This window comes from Amblyraja radiata, chromosome 8 (assembly GCF_010909765.2).
Source record: "Amblyraja radiata isolate CabotCenter1 chromosome 8, sAmbRad1.1.pri, whole genome shotgun sequence".
NCBI lineage: Eukaryota > Metazoa > Chordata > Chondrichthyes > Rajiformes > Rajidae > Amblyraja > Amblyraja radiata.
Genome location: NC_045963.1, coordinates 30,155,493 through 30,182,056, shown reverse-complemented (window position 1 = coordinate 30,182,056; position 26,564 = coordinate 30,155,493). Strand labels below are relative to the sequence as shown.

The 26,564-nt window shown below is 43.3% G+C and overlaps 1 protein-coding gene across 2 annotated transcripts in view; it reads left to right on the top strand.

Annotated features, from left to right (window-relative positions):
* Positions 1–9,569: 9,569 nt before the first annotated feature.
* The window catches only part of xpo5 (exportin 5), an 89,689-nt gene continuing 72,694 nt past the window's right edge, over positions 9,570–26,564 (top strand). For both annotated transcript variants that reach the window (XM_033025481.1, XM_033025480.1), the window contains exons 1-3: positions 9,570–9,864; positions 23,010–23,131; positions 24,752–24,824. In XM_033025481.1, coding sequence (XP_032881372.1) covers positions 9,760–9,864; positions 23,010–23,131; positions 24,752–24,824 — 300 coding nt within the window. In that variant the 5' untranslated portion in view covers positions 9,570–9,759. The remainder of the gene's footprint in view (positions 9,865–23,009; positions 23,132–24,751; positions 24,825–26,564) is intronic.

The window sequence follows — 26,564 nt, the reverse complement described above, 5'->3', positions numbered from 1 at the left end:
CATGAAACCTGCCACTCACGCAGCACCTCTGGAGCAGAGAGTCACCTGTGTTTTATTTGTAGAAACAAGGAAAAACAAAGTGCTGGAGTAACTCAGCGGGTCAGGAAGCATCTTTGGAGAAGAGAGTCAAGAGTGTTTTATTATAGAAATAAGGAACTGCAGACGCTGGTTTACCAAGGAACGACACAAAATAGTGTTGTAAGTCAGCGGGTTTGGAAGCATCTCGAGAAGAGAGTCATAGAGTGAGACAGTGTGGAAACTGGCCCTTCGGCCCAACTTTCCCACACTGTCCCAGTTACACTAGTCTCACTTACCTGCGCTTGATCCATATCCCTCCAAACCTGTCCTATCCATGTACCGTCTAACATTTTTTTTAAACGATGGGATAATCTCAGCCTCAACTACCTTCTCTGGCAGCTTGTTCCATACACTGACCACCCTTTGTGTGAAAAAGATACCCCTCGGATTCCTATTAAATCTTTTCCTCTTCACCATGAACCAATGTCATTTGGTCCTCGATTTCCCTACTCTGGGCAAGAGACTGTGCATCTACCCAATCTATTCCTCTCTTGATTTTGTACACCTCTATAAGATCCCCCTCATCCTGTGCTCCATGAAATAGAGACCCAGCCTACTCAACCTCTCCCTATAACTCACACCCTCTAGTCCTGGCAACATCCTCGTAAATCTTTTCCGAACACTTTCAAGCTTGACAATATCTTTCCTATAACATGGTGCCCAGAACTGAACACAATATTCTAAATGTGGTCTCACCAACATCTTATATGACTGCAACATGAGCTCCCAACTTCTATACTCAGTACTCTGACTGATGAAGGGCAAAGTGCCAAAAGCCTTTTTGACCACCTTATCTACCTGCAACTCGACCTTCAAGGAACCGTGCACCTGTCCTCCTAGATCCCTCAGCTCTACAACACTTCCCAGAGGCCTACCATTTACTGTGTAGGTCCTGTCCTTGTTGGACGATCCAAAATGCGACACCTCCCACTTCTCTGTATTAAATTCCATCAACCATTCCTCCGCTCACCTGGCCAATCGATCCAGAACATGCTGCAATCTTTCACAACCATTTTCACTATCTGCAAAACCACTCACTTTTGTATCATCAGCAAACTTGCTAATCTTGCGCTGTATGTTCTCATCCAAATCATTGATGTAGATGACTAACAGTAACGGGCCCAGCACCGAACCCTGAGGCACGCCACTAGTCACAGGCCTCCAGTCCGAGAAGCAACCTTCCACCATCACCCTCTGCTTCCTTCCATGGAGCCAATTTCTGGATGCTTTCAAGAGAGAGCTAGACAGAGCAGATACAATTTCTGTGTTCAAAAGGGAACTGCAGATGCTGGAATAAGGGTTTCGGCCCGAAACGTCGCCTATTTCCTTCGCTCCATAGATGCTGCTGCACCCGCTGAGTTTCCCCAGCAATTTTAGATACAATTTCTGGATGCTTTCAAGAGAGAGCTAGACAGAGCTCTTAAAGATAGCGGAGTCAAGGGATATGGGGAGAAGGCAGGAACGGGGTACTGATTGTGGATGATCACCCATGATCACATTGAATGGCGGTGCTGGCTCGAAGGGCTGAATGGCCTAATCTTGCCCCCTATTGTCTAATTTGCTATCCATTCAGCTATCTCTTCTTGGATCCCATGCTATCTCTCCTTAGATCGCAAGAGTGTTTTATCGTAGAATCAAGGAACTGCTTTCAACAAATTGTTTGACTTGCTTGATAACCTTCTGTGTTTTATATACTAGAACACCTCGATGCCTTCTGAACTTCACTCATTTGCATTCACTACCTTTATTTAATAACCCCAATTTTGATTGCTCTTACTGTACTGCATGACTCATACTTTTTTACCCAGTCATTCAATCTATTTATATCCTGTGGCAGTCACAATGTCCTCATAACAAAATGCCCTTCCACCTCTTTTTATATCATAAGCTTTTCAATGTATCTCAGCATACATGATAATAATAAACTAAACTAAACTTGACAAACTTGGAAACCTTACCTTTCATTAATAAACTAAACTCAACTAACTTGGAAACCTTACCTTTCATCCCAGGGATGGCAGAGGATGGAGTGTACAGAATTTGCCAGCTGATTTGACCATGATTTATTTATTGAAATCATATTCTATGTCGCTCTTCCAGGGAGATGCTAACTGCATTTCGTTGTCTCTATACTGTACACTGACAATGACAATTAAAGTTGAATCTGAATCTGAATCAGTGTGGATGTCGAATGAGACAAACTCAGCGCTACAGATCCTGGCAACATTGTTGAGACAAGAGCCTTGGAGCCGTCATGGATGCCGGAAGTCGGTCGAGTATGCACCACCAAGAGAACAAAGAGGGACCCGGCTTGGGGGGCCGCCAAGAGAACAAGGAGGGATTCGGTGTGGGGGTAATGCTGAGAGGACAAATAAGGACCATTGGGGATTATATTGAATACTTTTGTAACTTTGTTGGCGTCCTATATGTGGTGACTCCATACTTTGTGTATGTTTTGCAAAACAAAGAATTTCACTGTGACATGCAACGTGTGATAATAAAGTATCTATCAATCAATCAATCAATCATTCCCTCGACCAGACTATTAATGTAAATGGTAAGCAATTGAGGGCCAAGAACTGATCTCTAGAGTATCCACTAGTTACATGACTCCAGCCTGAGAAGCATCCATTCATGCGGGTTTTGAATCCAAATACTTTCCCCAACACCTCAGGGTGTTAATTTGTGCACGGTGCTGGCCACTTATGTTGTGCCTTGGCAACACAGATAGAGGAACGCATCAAAAGTTATAGAGGTGATAGAAGAATCCAAAACTAGAGAGAATATATTTGTATACAGAATATGAAAAATACTGTACATAAATACTATACATCGACTCAAACTCGCACAATAGATAGAACAAAGCATTGCATGATATACAATTCACCTCTATCCACTTACTCCACAATGGAATATAGAGGTGAATTGCGTATAGAAAGGGTATTGAGTACGAATGATACAGCTGTGCATGTCATTGTGAGATCACATTTGGAATACAGTGTGCATTCTTTTCCCCAGGATAGAGGATTCTAAAATAGATTTAATGTGAAACAAAAGAGATTTAAGAGGGATCTTAACTTTTTCACTCAGAGGGAAGTCTGTATCTGGAATGAGCTACCAGAGGAAGCTATAGAACTGGATAAAATTATGACTTTTACAGGTCAATTAAACTGAGTTATGGATAGAAAGGGTTCAGAGGGCTATGGACTAAATGCAGGCAAATAGGACTAGTCTAGTATGCCAAGTTGATCTGCAGGGACACGTTGGGCTAATGTCTCTGTTTCCATAGCTCTATGATTGTCACCCTCATCAACCCTCTTGGTTTCATTAACAAAAAGTTCAAAACATTGAAAAGAAAAGCATATTCTCTTGAAAATCAAGAGGAGACAATTTGTAGCTTAGTGTCAGTAAGGGGCGGTGCAGTGGTAGAACTGCTGCCTTTACAACACTAGAGGCCGTGTTTGATCCTGACTCGCGTGTTGTCTGTACAGAGTTTATAAGTTCTCCCTGACCGTGTGTTTTTTTTCCACGTGCTCCAGTTTCCTCCCACACTCCAAAAATGTACAGGTTTGTAGGTTATTTGGTTTTGGCAAAATTGTAAATTGTCTCTAGTGTGTTGGATAGTGCTAGTGTATGGGGTGGTTTTTTGGTTTGCACGAACTAGGTGTGCCGAAGGGCCTGTTTCCGTGCTGTATCTCTAATGTCTAGAGTAAAGTCTAAATCAAATAAGCTGCCAGGGTTATAGGTCATCAGGACCCCAAGAAAGAGAGTGTGTAGAATGCCTCCGAGATGGATTCTTAGAGCAGTTTGTAATGGAGCCGACCAGAGAAACGGCAATTCTGGATTTGGTGTTGTCTAATGAACCAGATTTGATAAGAGAACTCGAGGTAAAGGAACTACTTGGAGGCAGTGATCATAATATGATTAGTTTTAATCTGCAATTTGAGAAGGAGAAGGTTAAATTGGAAGTGGCAGTGATGCAGTTGAACAAAGGGGACTATGAACGTATGAGAGTGGAGCTGGAGACTAGACTGGAAAGGGATCCTAGCAGGAATAACGGTGGAACAGCAATGGCAGGAATTTCTGGGCATAATCCGGAAGGCAGGATCATTTCATTCCAAAAAGGAAGAAAGATTCTAAGGGAAGTGGGAGGCAACCGTGGCTGACAAGAGAAGTTAGGGATAGAATAAAACTAAAAGAAAAGATGTATAACACAGCAAAGAGTAGCCGGAAGCCAGAGGATTGGGAAACTATCATAGGACAACAGAAGGAAACAAAATGAGCAATACGGGCTGAAACGATGAAGTACGAGGGGCAGCTGGCCAGGAATATAAAGAAGGACAGGAAAAGCTTCTTTAGATATGTTATGGGAAAAAGAGTAGCAAAGTCAAATGTGGGTCCCTTGAAGGCAGACACGGGTGAAATTATTATGGGTAACAAGGAAATGGCAGGAGAGTTGAACAGGTACTTCGGATCTGTCTTCACTAAGGAAGACACAAACAATCTCCCGAATGTACTGGAAGACAGGGGATCTAAAGGGGGTAGTGAAACTGAAATAAATTTTCATTAGGAGAGAAATAGTATTGGGTAAGCTAATGGGACTGAAGGATGATAAATCCCCTGGGCCGGATGGTCTGCATCCCAGGGTCCTCAGGGAGCTGGCCCTAGAAATAGTGGAGGCATTGGTGATCATTTTCCAATGTTCAATAGATTCAGGATCAGTTCCTGTGGATTGGAGGATAACTAATGTTATTCCACTTTTCAAGAAAGGAGCGAGAGAGAAAACGTGGAAATGCAGACCAGTTAGCCTGACTTCTGTGGTGGGAAAGATGCTGGAGTCAATTATTAAAGAGGCAATAATGCGGCATTTGGATAGCAGTAAAATGATTAGTCCAAGTCAACATGGATTTATGAAAGGGAAATCATGCTTGACTAATCTTCAGGAATTATTTGAAGATGTGACGAGTAAAATGGATGAAGGGGAGCCAGTTGATGGAGTGTATCTAGACTTTCAGAAAGCCTTTGATACGGTCCCGCACGGGAGACTGGTGACTAAAATTAGAGCACACGGTATTGGGGGTAGGGTGTTGACATGGATAGAAAATTGGTTGGCAGACCGGAGTGAACGGGTCCTTTTCAGAATGGTAGGCAGTGGCGAGTGGCATGCCGCAAGGCTCGATGTTGGGGCCGCAACTGTTTACCATATATATTAATTAGTTGGATGAGGGAATTAGTGGCAGTGTGAACTGTGAAGAGGATGTTAGGAGGTTGCAGGGTGACTTGGACAGGTTGAGTGAGTGGGCAGATGCATGGTAGATGCAGTATGATATAGATAAATGTGAGGTTATCCACTTTGGCGGCAAAAACAAGGGGGCAGATTATTATCTCAATGGGGTTAGGTTAGGTAAGGGGGAGGTGCAGTGAGACCTGGGTGTACCTGTACACCAGTCACTGAAAGTTGGCGTGCAGGTACAGCAGGCAGTGAAGAAAGCTAATAGAATGTTGGCCTTCATAACGAGGATTTCAGTATAGGAGTAAAGAGGTTCTTCTGCAGTTGTATAGGGCTCTGGTAAGACCACATCTGGAGTATTGTGTACAGTTTTGGTCTCCTAATTTGAGGAAGGACATCCTTGAGATTGAGGCAGTGCAGCGTAGGTTCACGAGATTGATCCCTGGGATGGCGGGACTGTCATATGAGGAAAGATTGAAAAGACTAGGCTTGTATTCACTGGAATTTAGAAGGATGAGGGGGTTCTTATAGAAACATATAAAATTATAAAAGGACTGGACAAGCTAGATGCAGGAAAAATGTTCCCAATGTTGGGCGAGTCCAGAACCAGGGGCCACAGTCTTAGAATAAAGGGGAGGCCATTTAAGATTGAGGTGAGAAAAAACTTTTTCACCCAGAGAGTTGTGAATTTGTGGAATTCCCTGCCACAGAGGGCAGTGGAGGCCAAATCACTGGATTTAAGAGAGAGTTAGATAGAACTCTAGGGGCTAGTGGAATCAAGGGATATGGGGAGAAGGCAGGCACGGGTTATTGATTTGGGACAATCAGCCATGATCACAATGAATGGCGGTGTTGGCTCGAAGGGCCGAATGGCCTCCTCCTGCACCTATTTTCTATGTTTCTATCTATTTCAGCCTCTGTGGGTTGTAAGCAGAGATTTGGAGTTAGTGGCACAAAAGTGGAGTTTATGGCAGAGACCCAAGAGAATGTCTTCAGTTCTCTAATGTTTTTGGTTGAAATGTCTGCTCACTCAATGCATGCCATCAGACAAGTGGCATAACAAAGAAAAGGCAGCGTGCAAAATGAGAGAATTGGTGGTATGATAGAGTTCGAAGACATCAATATACATGGAGCCTCAGAAGACATCACTGAGAGTCATATATAGCTGACAAATCAATGAAGATAGATACAAAATGCTGGAGTAACTGGTCTCCAGAGATGCTATCTCTGGAGACCCTCTTCTGAAGAAGAGTCTCGACTAGAAACGTCCCCAATTCCTTCTCTCCAGAGATGATGCTGCCTGTCCTGCTTAATTACTCCAGTATTTTGTATCTATCTTCGATGTAAACCAGCATCTGCAGTTCCTTCCTGCCAAATCAATGAGATCCTTATGGCACCAAAAAAATGGTCAAGCTGCCAAATGGTCAGCTATTTTGGGAAATTACAGTTAACTTGTTTTTATGTCTTCCATAACCAACATATCATTGGAGCGACTTCAGAAATTTGCTGTCTGGAGTCACTTGGTGGCCAGAACAAGCAACTACATTACTGACAATAAAAGATGTGTAAGAAGGAACGGCAGATGCTGGTTTAAACCAAAGATAGACACAAAAAGCTGGAGTAACTCAGCGGGACAGGCAGCATCGCTGGAGAGAAGGAATGGGTGATGTTTTGGGTCGAGACCCTTCTTCAGACTGCAATAAAAGGCTTGCAGACTGTGCAGAATTGCCCTCTGCAATATTTAAATACATTTTGTTAAGTTATCTTTTATGCAAAACTTCTTAAACTTCCTTTAGTTTTTTTTTGGAAAACTTTTTAGTGGTTTACCCATTGAACATATTCCATACTTTCAATGGAATTGAAAGTTAGCATTCCTTAATTCCTGTCTGACTCTGGAACTCTCTGCCACAGAAGGTAGTTGAGGCCAGTTCATTGGCTATATTTAAGAGGGAGTTAGATGTGGCCCTTGTGGCTAAAGGGATAAGGGGGTATGGAGAGAGGGCAGGTACAGGATACTGAGTTGGATGATCAGCCATGATCATATTGAATGGCGGTGCAGGCTCAAAGGGCGGAATAGCCTACTCCTGCACCTATTTTCTATGTTTTTATGTTCTACGTTTCTATGATTGGAATCTGCAAAGTAAAATCCTGAATCATTCTATACAGGATCCCTGCCTACTTGACAGTTAACTGCCTGTGTACTAAAAACGAATGGATGTAAGGTTTCACTCAAACCTTTCTATACGTAAAGAATTTGGAATCCCTGCTGGAAATTTGCTACATTAACCAGTTTGTCAATTTGAGATATAAGGAATTGCAGATATTGGAATCGTGAGCATAACACAAAATGCTGGAGTAAATCAGTGGGTCAGGTAGATCTGTGGAGGGAATGGATAGGTGACGTTTCACGTCAGGACCCTTCTTCAGACTGATTGTCAATTCCCTGACTGTGTCTGGACAGAGTTTTTTTTATCAGCTTCTCTAGAATAACTCTCAAGCTAAAAGTAAGAGTATGGAAAAAGAGCTTTTAAACTTTTTTTTAATTTAAAAAACCTACAGCTATGCTAGGGTTTATATATTTAAAAAATGCAGGACATTCCTAACCTAAAATTCCTAACGGCATCTCTGGAGAGATGGAATAGGTGACATTTCAGGTCGATCTTGACCTGATCTTAAATGAGCATCTGCAGTTCCTTCCCACATTGATCTGTCGTTTTCCACACCTTCCCTTCCATATAGGGGGGTTCCACGTAAGGTCATAGGTTCAAAGGGCGTGAAGCATGGAGCAGCTCAATCCATGTGGAGTACATGGCAGCTTCCGGCATGTACTGTTAATACACGAAACGCGTACTTTCTTACCGCCGTTAAAAACCGCTGAAATGGTCATTTTTTGCACTGTAAATAATTGTGGAAATCGGGGTAAGTGTGAGAGACATTTATTCTACTTCAGAATTCCAAACGTGAGGAGAAATGACGGTAGAGAGAAGCGAGAGCTGAAGGGACAACGACAGCTAAAGTGGTTGGCGAACATTGGCCGTGCAGATATCAAGATTGTAAATATTGGCAATTATCGCATTTGCTCACTGCATTTCATCAACATTAAGGCATTATTTGTGTTTTTTTCTTGATTCCTTTGGTATCTAAAAAGTTTCAGAAGCGATAAATCTGGCTGTAAAATTTTAAAATCGCCCATGGTTCTGAAGTGGGTTTTTACATGCAAAAAGAAAACACTTCTGAAGCTAAATTTATCATAAAAAAAATCTCCAGACTGACGAGTGGCGTGTAGAAAAGTAATTTTTCTATCATTATACTATTGAGGTATATTTTGGCAAATGATAAAATGTCTTGACAGCTTAAATACCCACTCCCTTTCAAAGATATTGGAAATTTGCTGAGGTTGATTATGTTCAATTAACAGCTAACAACTATGCCATTCCTTGGCTTGCATCTGAGTAAAATGTAATTCAATACCCACGTATGGTTTGCGATTTGTTTTTAATGATGCATTTTGCTTCATAAGCGTTTTCTTTTTGCATGTAAAATTTTACAGCTAGATTTATCACTGAAACTTTTTAGATACCAAAGGAATCAAGAAAAAACACAAATAATGCCTTATTGTTGATGAAATGGAGCAAACGCGATAATTCCCAGTATTTTCAATTTTGATATCTGCACGGCCAATGTTCGCCAACCACTTTAGCTGTTGTCCCTTCAGCTGTCGCTTCTCTCTACCATAATTTCTCCTCACTTTTGGAATTCTGAAGTAGGATAAATGTCTCTCACGCTTACCCCGATTTCCACAATTATTTACAGCGCAAAAATTGACTATTTCGGCGTTTTTTAACAGGTCCATTACATTGGAAGCCATGGTCAGTGCTTACCTGCAGTTCATCGCGTGTACTCCAGTTGGCGTTGCTGGCAACAGTACGGGTCACAGGTAGTGACCTCGACTGCGTGCAACCTCCCTATATCTAGACTCCCTATCCCCTGACTCTCAAACTGAAGAAGGGACTCGACCCGAAAAGTTACCCATTCCTTCTATCCAGAGATGCTGCCTGGAGTTGCCGCTGAGTTACTCCAGCATCTTGTGTCTATCTGCAGCTCCTTGCTGCTGACAGGAATTCCGTGCCTTGTGAATGACGTCAGCAGAGCCGGCGCCGCGCATTGTGGGAATTGTAGTTTATTGATGCGGTGGTTCCGACCGGAAGCAGGACGTCAACAGCCGACGGGTTTTTTTTTAACCTCTTCCCATAAATGGTCGGGGTCGCACACATGCGCAGCTGGCTGCGTGTGAGCGTCGGCCTGTCCATGCCACCGGTGCTTCAGACAATAACGGGTTGCGCCATCGTCGGCGGCTGCTCTTTGTTTGAATAAAAGTCGCCGGCTCTCGCTCCTCGCTGCAAGCGGACTCGCATACGGGGCGCCGAATCACCAGGGGGAGAGGTGCAGTTATGTCGGGCGATCAGATCACGACGCTGTGCGAACAGTTGATGAAGGCGGTAAACGTGATCATGGACGGAGGCTCGAGTTCGCGCTACCGGCTGGAGGCCTTGAAGGCGAGTTCTCCTTCCCGAGGAGACGATGGGACGCGTGCATCACAAATGCATTAATTCGATGCTCCCTCCCCCCTCCCCCCTACTTCAAATCGCACATAATCCGGACACACGGTTTTCGCGTACTGGAGTTGTAAAACTCCTACTGCACCAGCAATCAGCCGAGTTTTAATTTGTCCCAATTAGCGCGCAATGCAAATTTTCCCTTTTGTTTAAAAAGAAAACATTCTCTTTGCAAAGCACACATTTCAAATATAAGGTTAGCGCCATTGCGGCGCGCTTTGTCTTTTCATTCATTCTGTGGAGTTGTTTGATCGCAATGCATTTTTTTTACATCATGGAAGCAGGTTTCCCCGTTTGCTTTCATTTTGACATCCAATATTGCTGGTGTGTGTATTGCAGTTTCAGGTGTTTTTTTAAAAATCCTGGTGACATTGCACACGACTTCCTATTCCGAAAATACGTTTGACCTGCATCTGATAATGGCATTTCATTGCCGCAGTTTTATATTGCCAATAATAGTCATCGAGCGCGCGTTTGTAATAATTATTAATTCATTCAAATGCTTTTGGACCGCATTTGACGTTCGTGCAGAAGTAATTAGATGTTCTTTTGTTTTGTGCATTTATTTTTGTAGGAGGCGTGGGGCAAGGGAGATTAAGATTAAGCTTGCCCTACTTGTATTTTAGCCCAATTTCAAAATTGTGGAAATCAAACTAACATGTATAGCAGTAGTCTGCTCAGAGTAGGAAGAGTGATTTTGGGTTGATTCATTTGCTTTAATTTCATCTATCCAGTGTAGAAATGTTTATATGCTGGCAAAAAAAATGGAGTGAAGTGTTTAGTAAGTTTAGTAACATACCAATCTGTCCGTGACGTATATAGGTGATGTTTCGGGTTGCGACCCTTCTTGATGGTGATCCTATAGGAACCATTGAGTAAATTAGATGTAGCCATGATGTTTTTGGGTAGGGAGATCCAGGCATTTGCAAATGCAAGTCATTTTTTAAATTTTATTTCCAAATAGCTGCCTTATATGTGATTGCACATGCAAAGTTGTGGCATTTCCATTTCCCTATCACTATCTTTACCAACAGTGAAATTGAGAATTTGTGAGTTGTCGAAGTAGACGGGATGTAGCTGCTGAGTTTTCAATGATAACACATTGTAGCAATGATATTATGTCAATTTGCATCCATCCCACTTTATTCCCCACAATCTCCCCTAGATTCTACCATTCAATTGCACAATGGCCAATCAATCTACCAACCTGCAAGTATTGGGATGTGGAAAGAAATCGAAGCATCTGGAGGAAAGCAGCTGCCTCCCAGCACTGGAGATGTGGGTTCAGGCTCAATCCTAACCTTGGATGCTGTCTGTGTAGTTTGCACCTTCTCTCTGTGATTGCATGGGTTTCCTCCCATGTCCCACAGAGGTTTGTACGTTAACTGGCTTCTGTGAAATTGCCCCTAGCGTCTCGGCAGTGGATGCTAAGCATGGGTCGATTGTCAGCATGGGATTGGTAGGTTGAAGGCCTTTATCTAGGCTGTATCTCTAAACTATACTAAAACCACAAGGCCAAATGGATTACATGTGTTCACTACACAGAGAACTCCATTGAAGATGGGTGACCTGAGCTGTGAGACAGTAGCTCTACTAGTTGCAATACTGTGTTGCTCAAAGATGACCATGATTGTGTTCGATGGCTGTTGGAGCACATCCACACAGTTGTGGAGAATGTCTTCTAAATTCTGAACTGTCTGATAAATATTTGGCATATTTCTGGGTAGTCTGGGTAATTAATTTCCTACAGCATACCAACTCTGATCTACTTTAGTTGCCATTGAGTGGCTGGTCCAATTTAGTTCCTGGATAATAGTGATTCTCAATATATTGAGGGACTGGTGATGATTCTCTTGATTTCCAAGGCTAGCTGGTCAAGTCCTTGACCTGCCAAAGATACTTCACAACCTTTTTTTTTGCCAATGGCTTAACGCCTGAGACTACCGAGAAGTAAATCTGTTATTTTGGTTTTGAGCCATTAAGGAACATTTTATCTTTGAGGAAGTTGGTCCTTAATCTTATTGACTTTGTATGGCTGTGGATTTCTTGCAAGCAAGCAGAGGCACAGAGTTGCCTGAGGGAGGTAATTCACAGTTCACTGCCAGGAAGCTAGCTCTGTACTACCACCTGTGCTGCGAAAGATTGCTTATTTGGGTGGATCTGCTTCAGTAAGTAAGACACCAATGTAAATATGATCCAACCCATTTATACGTTCAGCAGTGTAAGTATAGGCACTGTCACTGAAATTATAGAAAGGAGGCTGCTACATTATATCCATTCTGACTAAAAATCAGCCCGCTTATCCTAATTCGTGTTTCCATCTGACATAAGAGGCCATTAAGCCTTTGGCACCCAGTAAAACCATCAATCCCACTCGTCTATTTATTTTGTGGCAACCTATTCTCTCTTGTACATGTGCAACTATATTTTTTCCTCTCTATCCAATTCTCCTATGAGTCCCCTACACTGTTGGTAATTGGCAGTAACCAATTAACGTGCTAATCAGCATGTCTTTGGCATATCGGCAGAAAACAGAGGACCAAGCGGCAAATCCACGCACTCACGGGGAGAACGTGCAAACACCATGCCAACGGCACTGGTGGTCAGCCCCCGCCCCGCCCCCCCCCCCCCGTTGCAATTAAATGTACTGTCAAAGTTACTAGATTGCATGTTCTTTCAGCCCCGGTAAAGATTTGATTGCACAACGGAAGATGAATAACAATGAAAACTGCAATTTGTCAAGTCTTAAGGATAATATAACTTCGTATTCGAATAAGTTAACATGTGAACCAAAAGCTTTGAGCAGTTGGATTTAAGGGAGTCCCAGAACATAGTTGAGATAACAGGTGCCCCTACTTGCAGGCACTGCTCAAGGGTAAAGTTAGCTTTGGTATTTTTTTAAAGTGGTACAGAGTCCCCATGTTTGGGATAAGAGATGGTTACGAAAAGATCTTCTGGCTTGGCAAAGAATTTTTAAATTCAACATCCCGGCTGATAATTGCAATTGAAGGTGGCCGATTATGTAGCAGGAAACAAAGGCATAGATTATGAATGAGATGTATATCAAAACCTGAGGTCAATGAGGCCAACATTGAAAATGGTTAAGGTTGTGGATTACAGAAGATTGTTATGATTGAAAATAACTTTGTTTAAATCGTAAGAACATTACGATTGTTCTTATGGGAATTTAGGAATGGGCATTTAGCTTTTCAATCCTACAGTGCCATTAAACAAGATTGTGGCTGATCTTTTATCTCTACCATTTTCTTGTCCTGTCCCCATAGGCTCTTGCTTCCACCATTGTCTTAAAAATGTATTGACATCTTTAGTGTCCCCAGAAATCTTTCCATTCTAACTGAGCACCTGTAGCCCTCTGGGTTAGAAAATTCTCAAGATTCACTGCCCTTTGAGTGAATTGATTTATCTTTGTTTTGGTCTGCCCTTCATTTTAAGACTGACCCCCTTTTTCTAGATTCCTCAGCTAAGTAAACCTTGTCTATTAACCCTTTAATGCAGTCTCCTCTCATCTCAACTCTGAAGAATGTGGATCTGGTCTATTTATCTCACATGACTTTCCATCCCAGCAACTAGTCTGGTAAATGTTCACTCTCCGCTAATCTATCCCGTTATAGCACTTTGTTGCCCTTTGTAATCCTGTTGTAGACCTTTGTAGCACTTTAAAAAAATCTGCACTTCCATTGCAACTGCAACATATTCTTTCTCTTTTTGCACTCCCTGTCATACTCGTGTACGGTTTGTTATACTCGTCTCTGATGTGATTAGCCTGGACAGCATGGAAAACAAAGTTTTTCTACTGTATCTTGGTATGAGTGACAATAGTAATCCAGTAGCAAAATATGCTGGAGAAACTCAGCGGGTGAGACAGTATCTATGGAGTGAAGGAAATAGGCAACGTATCAGGTCGAGACCCTTCTTCAGACTGATGTGAGGGGGGGGGGGAGAAAGGAAGAGGTGGAGACAGTGGGCTGAGGGAGAGCTGAGAAGGGGAGGAGAAAGCAGGGACTACCTGAAATTAGAGAAGTCCATGTTCATACCGCTGGGGTGTAAACTGCCCAAACGAATTATGAGGTGCTGCTCCTCCAATTTATGGTGGTCCTCACTCTGGCCATGGAGGAGGCCCAGGACAGAAAGGTCGGATTCGGAATAGGAGAGAGAGTTGAAGTGCTGAGCCACCGGGAGATCAGGTAGGTTAATGCGAACCGAGCGTAGGTGTTGGGCGAAGCGATCGCTAAGCCTACGCTTGGTCTCACCGATGTAGAGCAGCTGACACCTAGAGCAGCGAATGCAATAGATGAGGTTGGAGGAGGTGCAGGTGAACCTCTGCCGCACCTGGAAAGACTGCTTGGGTCTTTGATTGGAGTTAAGGAGGGAGGTAAAGCGACAAATGTAGCATTTCCTGCGGCTGCAAGGGAAAGTGCCACGAGAGGGGGTGGTTTGGGTGGGAAGGGACGAATTGACCAGGGAGTTACGGAGGGAGCGGTCTCTGCGGAAAGCAGACAGGGGAGGAGATGGGAAGATGTGGCCGGTGGTGGGATCCTGTTGGAGGTGGCGAAAATGTCAGAGGATTATTTGTTGTACGTGACAGCTGGTAGGGTGGAAGGTGAGGACAAGGGGGACTCTGCCCTTGTTACGAGTGGGGGGGATGGGGAGTGAGAGCAGAGTTACGGAGTATAGAGGAGACCCTGATGAGAGCCTCCTCTATAGTAGAAGAGGAGGACCCCCGTTCCCTAAATAATGAGGATATCTCCGATGCCCTGGTGTGGAACACCTCATCTTGGGTGCAGATCCGGCGTAGACGGAAGAATTGGGAGTAGGGGATGGAGTCCTTACAGGAAGCAGGGTGGGAAGATGTGTAGTCCAGATAGCCATGGGAGTCAGTGGGTTTATAGTGGATGTCGGTCAGTAGTCTATCACCTGCGATGGAGATAGTGAGGTCTAGAAATGGTAGGTAAATGTCGGAAATGGTCCAGGTGTATTTGAGTGCCGGATGGAAGTTAGTGGTGAAATGGATGAAGTCAGTGAGTTGTGTGTGGGTGCAGGAGGTAGTACCAATGCAGTCGTCAATGTATACAGCCGTCACATACAACAAATAATCCTCCGACATTTTCGCCACCTCCAACGGGGTCCAACCACCAGCCACATCTTCCCACCTCCTCCCCTGTCTGCTTTCCACAGAGACCGCTCTCTCTGTAACTCCCTGGTCAATTTGTCCCTTCCCACCCAAACCACCCTCTCTCCTGGTACTTTCCCTTGCAACCGCAAGAAATGCTACACTTGTCGCTTTACCTCCCCCCTTGACGCCTTTCAAGGCCCCAAGCAGTCTTTCCAGGTGCGGCAGACTGCACCTCCTCCAACCTCATCTATTGCATCCGCTGCTCTAGGTGTCAGCTGCTCTACATCGGTGAGACCAAGCGTAGGCTTGGCGATCGCTTCGCCCAACACCTCCGCTCGGTTCGCATTAACATACCTGATCTCTCGGTGGCTCAGCAATTCAACTCCCCCTCCCATTCCGAATCCGACCTTTCTGTCCTGGGCCTCCTCCATGGTCAGGTTGAGGACCACCGTAAATTGGAGGAGCAGCACCTCGTATTTCACTTGGTCAGTTTACACCCCAGTGGTATGAACATTGACTTCTCTAATTTCAGGTAGTTCCTGCTTTCTCCTCTCCTTCTCAGCTCTCCCTCAGCCCACTGTCTCCACCTCTTCCTTTCTTCTTCTCGCCCCCCCCACCCTCACATCAGTCTGAAGAAGGGCCTCGACCCGAAAACGTTGCCTATTTCCTTCGCTCCATAGATGCTGCCTCACCCGCTGAGTTTCTCCAGCATTTTTGTCTATCTTCGATTTTCCAGCATCTGCAGTTCCTTCTTAAACAGTAGCAAAATATCCTACTTTTAGGAGAGTAAATTAATTAAAACAATACACATTGCACTATGTTGTCTCACCGAGGCCTTTCATAATTTTAGTAAGAATATTAAACTTTTGTATTCAAAACCTTTGCAATAAAGACCAACATATTGCTTGCCTTCCCAACAGCTTGCTGGACCTTAGGTTAGTTTTCAGTCTTGTGTACATGGAAGCCTTGATTTCCATGAACTTTAACGTTTCCTATTCTACCTTTTAAAAAAAAAACTTTTGTGCATTTTCTTCAACATTGCATTCCACGTGCCATGTTTAAAATTAACATTTTTGTTCAACAATGGACCATTTTTCCAATATTACTATAGTGACTACACTTCAGAAATAATTAATTGACTCCCACAACTCATCAGTGTGATATTTAAAAATGCTATAAACTGATTGGTGTTTGTGGGCCAGTGGACTGACCTTGTTATTGAATAACTTGGTAGTTGTGATTACTTTCTTGCAAGCAGTCTAACAGCACTGAAACAATCAATCGTGTATTGACAGAGTTTGAGGTGTTATCCGTGCATATTTGGATATAGCATATACGTGGTGTGAAGGCAAGAAGCCTTTTGATGCATCTTCAAGGTCTCATTGTTAACTTGGACATGGGGAACTATTACTAAATATATGTGGTGATAAGGCAGGTGAAGTTGAACAAAGCATGCCTCATGTTTCATTGAAATGAAAAGGCATTATACATGTATAAATAGTTTGTGTGGCTCATTTTGGAAATTTCCTTGAATCGGATATCTCATGCCAGTTTTTTGTAATTCCAGATAATATGTGACATTATGAGGAAATGTATTGTTTGAATCTGTTATTTTGAAGTTCCATAGGCTGTTGTTAACGAAGCCTGGGGAAATCTTTATCTGATGTCCTTTAATCATGTACCACCAAAAATCTGTTCATGCTTATTTATCTAATGTGTCCGGAAGCTTGATCCATGCGTATTGGCTGTCGCTTTACATAAAATGTAGGAACAATTACAAATTGCTTTCCAAGTATCTGAAATAAGAACAAAATGCTCTGAACACTAGAATGTCGAAACGATGAACTGAAGATGCTAGTTTATAAAAGTGATGGAGTAACTTGGTTAGGAAGCATCTCTGGAGAACATGGATGGATGATGTTTTGGGTTGAGACCCTTCTTCAGACTGATTGTGGGGGAGAGGGGCGGGGGAAGAGGGGTAAGAAAGCTGGAAGAGCTAGCAGGAGAGCAGCAAGACTCACAAAGGGAGCAGTGAGCAAGGGTCTCGCAGAACTGTTAGAAAGAGGAGGAGAACCTCTTCAAAGTAGGTTTACCGTGAGGAGATTTCATAGTGGAGCATAAAATGTAGAAATAAGGAATTGCAGATGTTGGTTTTCAAGAAAAAAACCACAGTGCTGGAGCAACTCAGCAGATCATGCAGCATCTCTGGAGAACAAGGATAGGTGGTTGGAGGAGGAATGGAGTGGGGGCTGTGGGTAAACAGGTTGGTATGGGAAGAGGGAACTAAAGTGGCTAGCAACTGTTCGATAAAGCAGTTTCCCAGTTTGCACTTTGTCTCCCTGATGCATTGGAGGCTAAACCTGTCTCACTTGCAAGGGCTGTTGTGCTCTTGAATGGAGGTGAGGGAGGAGGCGAAGTGGCAGATGTTGCATCTCTAATGGTTGCAGGGTAAAGTGCCTGGGGAGAGGAAGAGGTGGGGAGGGATGAACAAACCTGCTGCTATACCTTGAATAGCAAGAGGAGTGTATTGTTAATAAGTCCCATGGCATTTCCCAGGGGCTGTTATTTGACCCGTGCCATGTTTTACACTAAAGGAATAAAATAAAGTCCTTAAATAATCAAGTCAGCATGAGTCAAGAGAGTTTTATTGTCATGTGTCCCAGCTAGGACAATGACATTCTTGCTTGCAGCACAACAGAATATGTAAACATAATCCAGAACAGGAGATAAAAGTTCAGTGTGTCTATATACCATAGACTATATATATACACAATAAATAAACAGATAAAGTCCAATAGTAATAATATACTGTTATTGTTCACAGCTTGTTTGATGTTGTGTTTAATAGCCTGATGGCTGTGGGGAAGTAGCTGTCCCTGAAACTGGATGTTCCAGATTTCAATCTCCTGTACCTTCTTCCCGATGACAACAGAGAAATGAGTATGTGGCCAGGATGGTGTGGGTCTTTGATGATGTTGGCAGCCTTTTTGAGGCAGCGACTGCGATAGATCCCTTCCTGGAGGTCCTGGACGTTCAAGTTACCGAACCAAGCCTCGATGCAGCCAGTCAGTATGCTCTCTACTGTGCACCTGTAGAAGGTTGAAAGAGCCCTCCTTGACATACCGACTCTCCGTAATCTTCTCAGGAAGTAGAGGCGCTGATGTGCCTTCTTTATAATTGCATCAGTGTCCTGGGACCAGGAAAGATCTTCGGAAATATGAACGCCCAGGAATTTGTTGACCCTTTCCACCATCGTCCCGTAGATATATTGTGGGTCGCTATCCTACCCCTTCCAAAGTCCACAATCAGTTCCTTGCTTTTGTTGGTGTAGAGAGCCAGGTTGTTGTGCTGCCACCATTTGGTCAATCTCACTTCTATACTCTGACCCATCACCATCAGTGATTCGTCCCACAACAGTGGTGTCGTCGGCGAACTTGATGATGGAGTTTGCATTATGTCCGGCTACACAGCCATGAGTATAGAGTGAGTACAGCAGGGGTCTGAGCACGCAGCCTTGAGGTGCTCCCGTGCTGATTGTTATCGAGGATGACACGTTTCCCCACACTTTTCTGTGTGTTGAAAGTTAACATTCTGTGTAAATACCTATTGTTAGAGTAGTCTTATTTGTATATTTCTCACATCTGGAGAATTTTAGATGTATCTTAAAAATGGCAAACAAGCTGTGGGAAGAAATTCCACTTGTTGACTGAAAATATTATAATAGTGGTGGTGATCAATTTGGGAAATATCAAGAGCTGAGGATTGGGGTTGCATAAATATTTTGGTTATCAGCTTGGAGGATATTAGAGGGAAGAGTGAGACATGTATGGGATTAGAGGAAAAATGAATTTTACACGGTACATAGAACCTATTCCTGTGCCGTGCAGTTCTTCGGCCCACAATGTCTGTGCAGAACATGATGCCAAGACTAACTTATCTGCCTGCATGTATTCTCCGAAGGATGGTCCCGAAATGTCACCCATTCCTTCACTCCAGCGATGCTGCCTGTCCTGGAGTTACTCCAGCCTTTTGTTTTTATCTTCGGTTTAAACCAGAATCTGCAGTTCCTTCCTGCACATGTATTCCATATCCCTACATACCCTGCTTATCCATGTGCTAATCCAAAAGTCTCTTAAATGCTACTATCATATCTGCATCTACCATCAGCCTTGGCAGCGCATCCAAGCATTTGGCACCTGCTGTGCAAAAAAAACTTGCTCCGTGCATCTCCGTTAAACTTTGCTCCTCTCACTTTAAAGCTATGGACTCTAATATTTGATATTTCTAACCTGGGGAAAAGGTTTTGGCTTTCTCTTGTATGTATTCCTCACTTAATTTTGTATACTACATACTAGTGTCAGATCTCTCAATCTCTGGCGTTGTGGAGACGACAATCCAACCTCAGCCCTGTACTTTTCAGCATGAGGGCCACATTATATATTTGGCACATTTTTGCGGGCTGCAGGAAATAAATAAAGAAATGTCTCACTCTCACTCGCTCTCACTTACTCGCTCTCACTTACCCGCTCTCGCTCACTCTCTCGCTCTCACTCTCGCTCTCACTCTCTCGCTCTTACTCTCTCGCTCTCACTTTCTCGCTCATGCTCTCTCTCTCTCTCTCTCTCACACTTTCTCGCTCTCTCTCTCTCACTTTCTCGCTCTCACTCTCACACTCAAATGCACACGCATATCGAAACACACAGACACATTAACCCGCACACCGACACACAGACACATAGACCGACAGACAGACAGGCTCTCTCACTCTCTCTCCCCCCCTTCTCTCCCTCTCACACACACACACACTCATACACACTCACTGTGATCACCCCTCAGGCATATTAACATTGACCCACGGCACGCATAATGCTCACCCATCGGGCACGCACATACACCGAGCCAGCTACTGATCCGCCGATTTCCGCAGGGCTGGCGAGAGAGGGGGGGGGAGAGAGAGAGGGAGACATACACACATACACACACACACACACACACACACACACACACACACACACACACACACACACACACACACACACACACACACACACACACACACACACACACACACACGGAGGCTTCCGCTGGCTGTGCCGACATGCTTTGGCGGAGACCAGGTCAAAGGGTCCAGGTCAGTGTGGTGAGCAGGAGCTGTTCACGGGTCACCCTCATGGGGATGGAGACCGCTACAAACCGAGCCTGGCTGACCCTGCCGCCAACTAGCACCCCCCTCCACCACGCTCCATTCCCCACATCACGCTACCATTTCTGATATTTCTATCCTGGGGAAAAGGTTCTGACTTTTTCCTGTTTGTATGCCTCACTTAATTTTGTATACTACATACTAGTATCAGATCTCTCAATCTCTGGCGTTGTGGAGACAACAATCCAAATCTCTCCAACCTCAGCCCTGTAGTTAATGCCCCAAATCCAGGGGCCTCCAAACTTTTCAGCATGGGCCACATTATATATTTGGCACATTTTTGCGAGCCGTAGGAAAAAAATAAAGAAATGTCACACTCGCACACACTCTCACTCTCTCTTTCTCACTCTCTCACCCTCACTTTCTCACACTCACTTTCTCACTCCCACTCATTCTCACAGTCACACTCACACAGAAAGGCACACGCATACCGAAACACACAGACACAGCAACACACACATACAGACACAGACACTCTCTATCTCCCCCTCTCTCCCTGTCTCACACACACATGCACTGTGATCATCCCTCAGGCATATTAACAAAGACCCACGCACGCATAATGCTCACCCATCGGGCACGCACACACACACAGAGCTGGCTACCGATCTCCGCAGGGCTGGTGAGAGAGAGGGGGGGTGGAGGGGGAGAGAGAGAGAAGGGGGGGAGAGAGAGAGAAGGGTGGGAGAGAGAGAGCAGACAGGTGCTTTCTGTATGGAGTTTGTACCTGCGTGGGATTTCTCCGGGTGGTCTGCTTTCCTCCCACTCTCCACGTTTGCAGGTTAATTGAATTTGTCCCCAGTGTGTGTAGTTTAGTGCTAGTGTGTACGGGCATCGCTTCGATGGGACGAAGGGCATGTTTCCGCGCTGTCTCTCTAAAGCTGCGCTACCACAGAACCCGCTAAATAGCTTTCTGCACCGAACATGTTAAGAGCTTGCTGCGGGCCGGATAAAATCTCGTGGCGGGCTGGATGTGGCTGGCGGGCCATGGTTTGGAGACCCCTGCCCTAATCCATTCATCATTCGGGTAAATCTCTTCTGCATTCTACCAGTGTTGGGCTGACCGGAACCGCACGCAAATCTTCAAATGTAGCCTAACTTTTAGAATTGAAGTGCGGCTTGCTGCTACTTTCTGAAGGGTAATTAAGGGTATTTTATAAAATGCTGTCTTGACTGTTAAAATAAAAAAGAACTGAGCTTAGTCAGGGTGGTTGGGCAAGAATTAAGTTGTTCCAAGATTGGGGGGTTGCACGGGAGAAGAGAAGTAGTAGCCATAGGAGGGAGACAAGATGGTCTTAATTTGTTGTAACAAAAGTCCATGAGCTTTTTTCTATTGGTGACGTGGAGATAGTTAATTGGAGAGATACGTTTCAGCATGTAAAATCTTTAATCAAGACCCAGCTGTTGGAAGTGAAGCAGCTGGCGTGGTTGGTCAGCCTCTGCAGACATTTTGTCGAAGAGTTGCCGTGAAGGGAGGTTGGCTAGCAGCAATGATGAACTAGCAAAGTTAGCGTTTCTCCAAACCTGGATGAGTGACCTAATATATCGAAGCTGAAAAAGGAAAGCAATGAAAATATTTAGCTGAGAAGATTGTTATGCTTGAGTGGACAGTGAATAAATTAAATGAGAGGCAAGAATGTTGGATTAAGGTGAGATATTAAAGATGAACAAATACCAGCGGAGTTTGTGGATCGACTGATTTGGCAAGTGCAGGAAGCTACAACCTGGTGGGGAAGTTTCTAGATGTGCGCATTCAAATAATTATAACAATAGGGTGATGTAATAAGGTTTCAATATGTAAAATCATATGTGCATTTTGCCCACAACTGTGTAGATCTCTTTTTTTCAGTTTAGCTAATTGAGTTCAGTTTGGGGAAGATGGGTTGAGGTTTTGGGTCGAATTGGAGAAGGTATGGAAATAGTTAGGACCAAAATGAAAAGCAAAAGGCTGCTGGAAAGGGAGAAAAATTAAAGTAAGAGTGATGTCTTTAGATTTTAGCGATAGTTAAAATGCAAATATAAATATACAAGGACAGCAAGCAGTCTGAAGTAGGGTCCCGACCCGAGACGTCAACTATCCATGTTCCCCAGGGATGAAGTGTTTCTTCTGCTGCTGCTGATGTCAAGCTCGCTGGTCTGTGGGTCCTTGTTTTCTATCTGCCTTTCTAATGTAGTGCTGTCTTGCAATCTATGCAAACTGTTATAGAATCTGAAATTTTTAGAACTCTTGGTACTGGGTATTTACACATATTTCTCTATTATTTATTATCTAATTAGAGCAAATATGCCTGAGCTCTTCATTTACTCTTCTGGAATTGCCAGCAGATCTTCTGTGAAGATAGACAAAATATTTGTTTAATTTTGCACAATGCCTTCATGGTTTGCATTTTTTAGATTTAAGACCCTGGCTTCAGATTTAATTGCTCTGTTTTTACATAATTCACTTTACTATAATCATTGTTTTCTCGAGGCTACGCAGTTACAGATTATGAATTAATCTTTTCTCATTGTACATTGCTTCATCTATAATAGCCTGACATCTTGCTTTTCCAGATTAGCACGTTGAGAAACCATCTTTCCTCCTCTGCAAGGCTGTGATGGATATCATTGGGCAAATCGAGAACTATGGGAAACTGGGGGATTTGCATTAGAAAACCATTAACAATAAAATTATATACATTTTTTAAATTTATAATATTTTCTGAACAACAGGCTTATGAGCATGTTCTTTTGGTTTTAATCTTGCAGTTTTGTGAAGAGTTCAAGGAGAAATGTCCGCACACGGTACAGTGTGGACTACGTCTTGCTGAGAAAAACAATACTGGGATAGTCCGCCACTTTGGACTTCAGATTCTGGAACATTCTATTAAGTAAGTGATATTTTACCTTTGTATTGTAATGCTAGTTCAGTTCAAATAAGTAGATTATGATGCAGTTGCAAATCTGATGATCAGTTCGTGAATCCTGATTTGACTCTGGATTTTGCATTTACTTCGTTTACTCTGTCCAGTTAGTTTACTTAACATTTTAAATGTTTTCTATGTAAAATGTGTTCTACTTCTACCTGCACCTGTCCAGCAGAAGGTACAGAAAGTTGAAAGTGATTACCACCAGACTGGAGAACAGCTTCTTCCTCTCTGTTATCAGGCTGCTGATTGGCCCTTTCATCGAGGGTGCCATCCAATTCACCTCTACCCCAATGTGGACTTGGTGGAACTGATGCGCTACAATGCTGAGAACTATATTCCTTTCTCTTTGCTCCATCTATTGTACTTCAGTTTGACTTGATTGTATTTATTTATGGTATGTCTGATCTGTGTGGATAGCATGCAAAACAAAGCTTTTCACTATACTTGGGTACACAAGACAATATTTAACAGGATAGTATTCCTAGTTTCTACAAAGTAATGTGATAAGGTTGATTACCCTTGAAGTTGCTGCAACAGAGAAATCTCTGGTCTGGGGAGAGCAGTTCAACCAAACACAAGGGGAGACAGCACAAACCATGGCCTGGAAATGGTGAGAAGGAATGCAAGGTCCAGAACAGCTGCTGCCAGTCACTGACAATGGTCTGCCCTCACCCTGCTAGCCAGTTTACAGCTCTGAAATCCAACTCTGCACACAATGACTGCACTGCTTGTCCTGGGTGTCCAGACAGTCTCCCCATTGTTTGCCATGGGGCTATTTATTATAAGAGGAGCATCATTGCAAAGCTGTGCTTTGTGTTAAATTTGTGATACAGCAGCAGGTGATCATGCTAGATTCCTTGCATAGTGCATGCACCTGAGGATGTCCAATTAAAAGCAGTAGGATACACATCTGAATTTTCACGCTGGATGATAGAGAGGTGTAATGAATGACTGTCTCTGAATGAGTGCTAAATACGCTAGCTTATTTGTTTTGCCCTATTTCTAAGTATAATGGTAGCAAAATAGAATATTTGGGTAGTCAAGAGATTTTCATTTATGAACCACCATTCATGATCCTTGCAGCTCAGGACGTATTTTTGAAATTTGAATTTGAGAAAATACAGCTGACAATTAATACAGCTGGCAAACATCTCTAGTCATATAATAATTACCAGATGATCTGTTTTTGTGATATATTTGGACAAATATTGGTCAGGCCACCTGAGATGATTCCCAGAGCCCTCCTATGGGATCTTTTGAATTCAAATGAGACTGGATGTTGTCTGGACTTATCGTCTTAGCTGAAAAATGGCATAGATGATGGTGTAGCAGACCTTGGGCACCGTAGTTGTGTCGACCCTGATATTTGCTGAAGAATCTTGAATGGTACTTAAACCTCGATCTCTGAATGGTACTTAAACCTCGATCTCTGTTCCAAATTGAGGCATAGCTGTCAAATTACTCAATCTATTACTAGATCTCGATGTTTTTCCTTTTTGCACAATGTTGTTTTAAAAAAAAGACAATATTAGAATGCTGTGATGTGCAGCATTTTTTTCAGTGACTTTTGTTCTTTTAAAGATTTCGATGGAACGGCATGGTACATCGTGATAAGGTGCAGCTGAAAAACAGTGTGATGACTCTTCTTTCACGTGTAAGTTGGCTTTATAATAATCTCCATTTCTGATCTTGCTCCTGCCATTAGTTTGTATTTACACAAAAATTTGGATGAATGGACTGAGTCCCAGATACTTGTGTTGTACTAGATGCAATGAAGCCATGAGTGAGATAACGAAACATCATACCTTGTAATGCACTTTAAGCAGGTGGATTTGAGGTGATTTGTGTGGGGAGAACATGACTTTTGCCTAATGATGATCTCTAAGCACTGAGTTTGAATGTTTCCAATATAATTTTACTGGGATGGACTGCTGTGGATGCTGTGCGGGTGTAGAGTTATCCAACATTTATAGCATGCAAGGATGCCATTTGACCTGGTGTGCCCATGTCCTAATCCAAAAGGCAGGAGCAGGTACCAGGGGAAAAGGGGCAAAAGTTAATGGCGGCAAATACAAGGGGGCAGATTATTATCTCAATGGGGTTAGGTTAGGTAAGGGGGAGGTGCAGCGAGACCTGGGCGTCCTTGTACACCGGTCACTGACAGTTGGCTTACAGCAGGCAGTGAAGAAAGCTAGTGGAATGTTGGCCTTCATAACAAGGGGATTTCAGTATAGGAGTAAAGAGGTTTTTCTGCAGTTGTATAAGGCTCTGGTGAGACCATATCTGGAGTATTGTGTACTGTTTTGGTCTCCTAATTTGAGGAAGGACATCCTTGTGATTGATGCAGTGCAGCGTAGGTTCACGAGATTGATCCCTGGGATGGCGGGACTGTCATATGAGGAAAGATTGAAAAGACTAGGCTTGTATTCACTGGAGTTAAGAAGGATGAGGGAGGATCTTAAAGAAACATATAAAATTATAAAAGGACTGGATAAGCTAGATGCAGGAAAAATGTTCCCAATGTTGGGTGAGTCCAGAACCAGAGGCCACAGTCTTAGAATAAAGGGGAGGTCATTTAAGACTGAGGTGAGAAAAAACCTTTTCACACAGAAAGTTGTGAATTTATGGAATTCCGTGCCACAGAAGGCAGTGGAGGCCAAGTCACTGGATGGATTTAAGAGAGAGTTAGATAGAGCTCTAGGGGCTAGTGGAGTCGAGGGATATGGGGAGAAGGCAGGCACGGGTTATTGACGGGACGATCAGCCATGATCACAATGAATGGCGGTGCTGGCTCGAAGGGCCTCCTCTTGCACCTATTTTCTATGTTTCTATGGAATCCTAAAATCTGGAAAGATATGGAATTGAGTTTCCTTGGGAAAGAGTGAGCCAAGTAATGGATTTTACTTTCTTGGTATAAGTTTCTCTGACTCGTTTGTTCACTTGCTTCTTGGAAATGTAGTTTGTGAAACAATAAAAGATCCAAAGTGTTTTTGGAGACACTAGCTGAAGCAAATTTACTGATGCTTGTAGAATGTGTGCAGTTTGGAGCTGCTGTGATTTTTATGCCCACAAATTTATATGATTCAAGCATCTTGGATGCTGCCAATGATCTTGTCACTATAAAGATGCTAATCGTTTTCATAACAAAATATCAATCGAAATTACTGCATAGTAGCAGGACTATACAAATATACTGCAAGTAAAGAAAAATAACTGACTAACATGTTGAAGGAAAGAGGCGATTGTAGAATATTTGTCTCATCATTAGGATGGAAAGTGACACAGAGACTAGGGTCCTGAACTTAAAGAAAGGAGACTTAGAAGATATGAGACTGCAATTGACTAGGATAGACTGGCAAATTATACTTAAAGGGTTGATGGTTGAGATGCAATG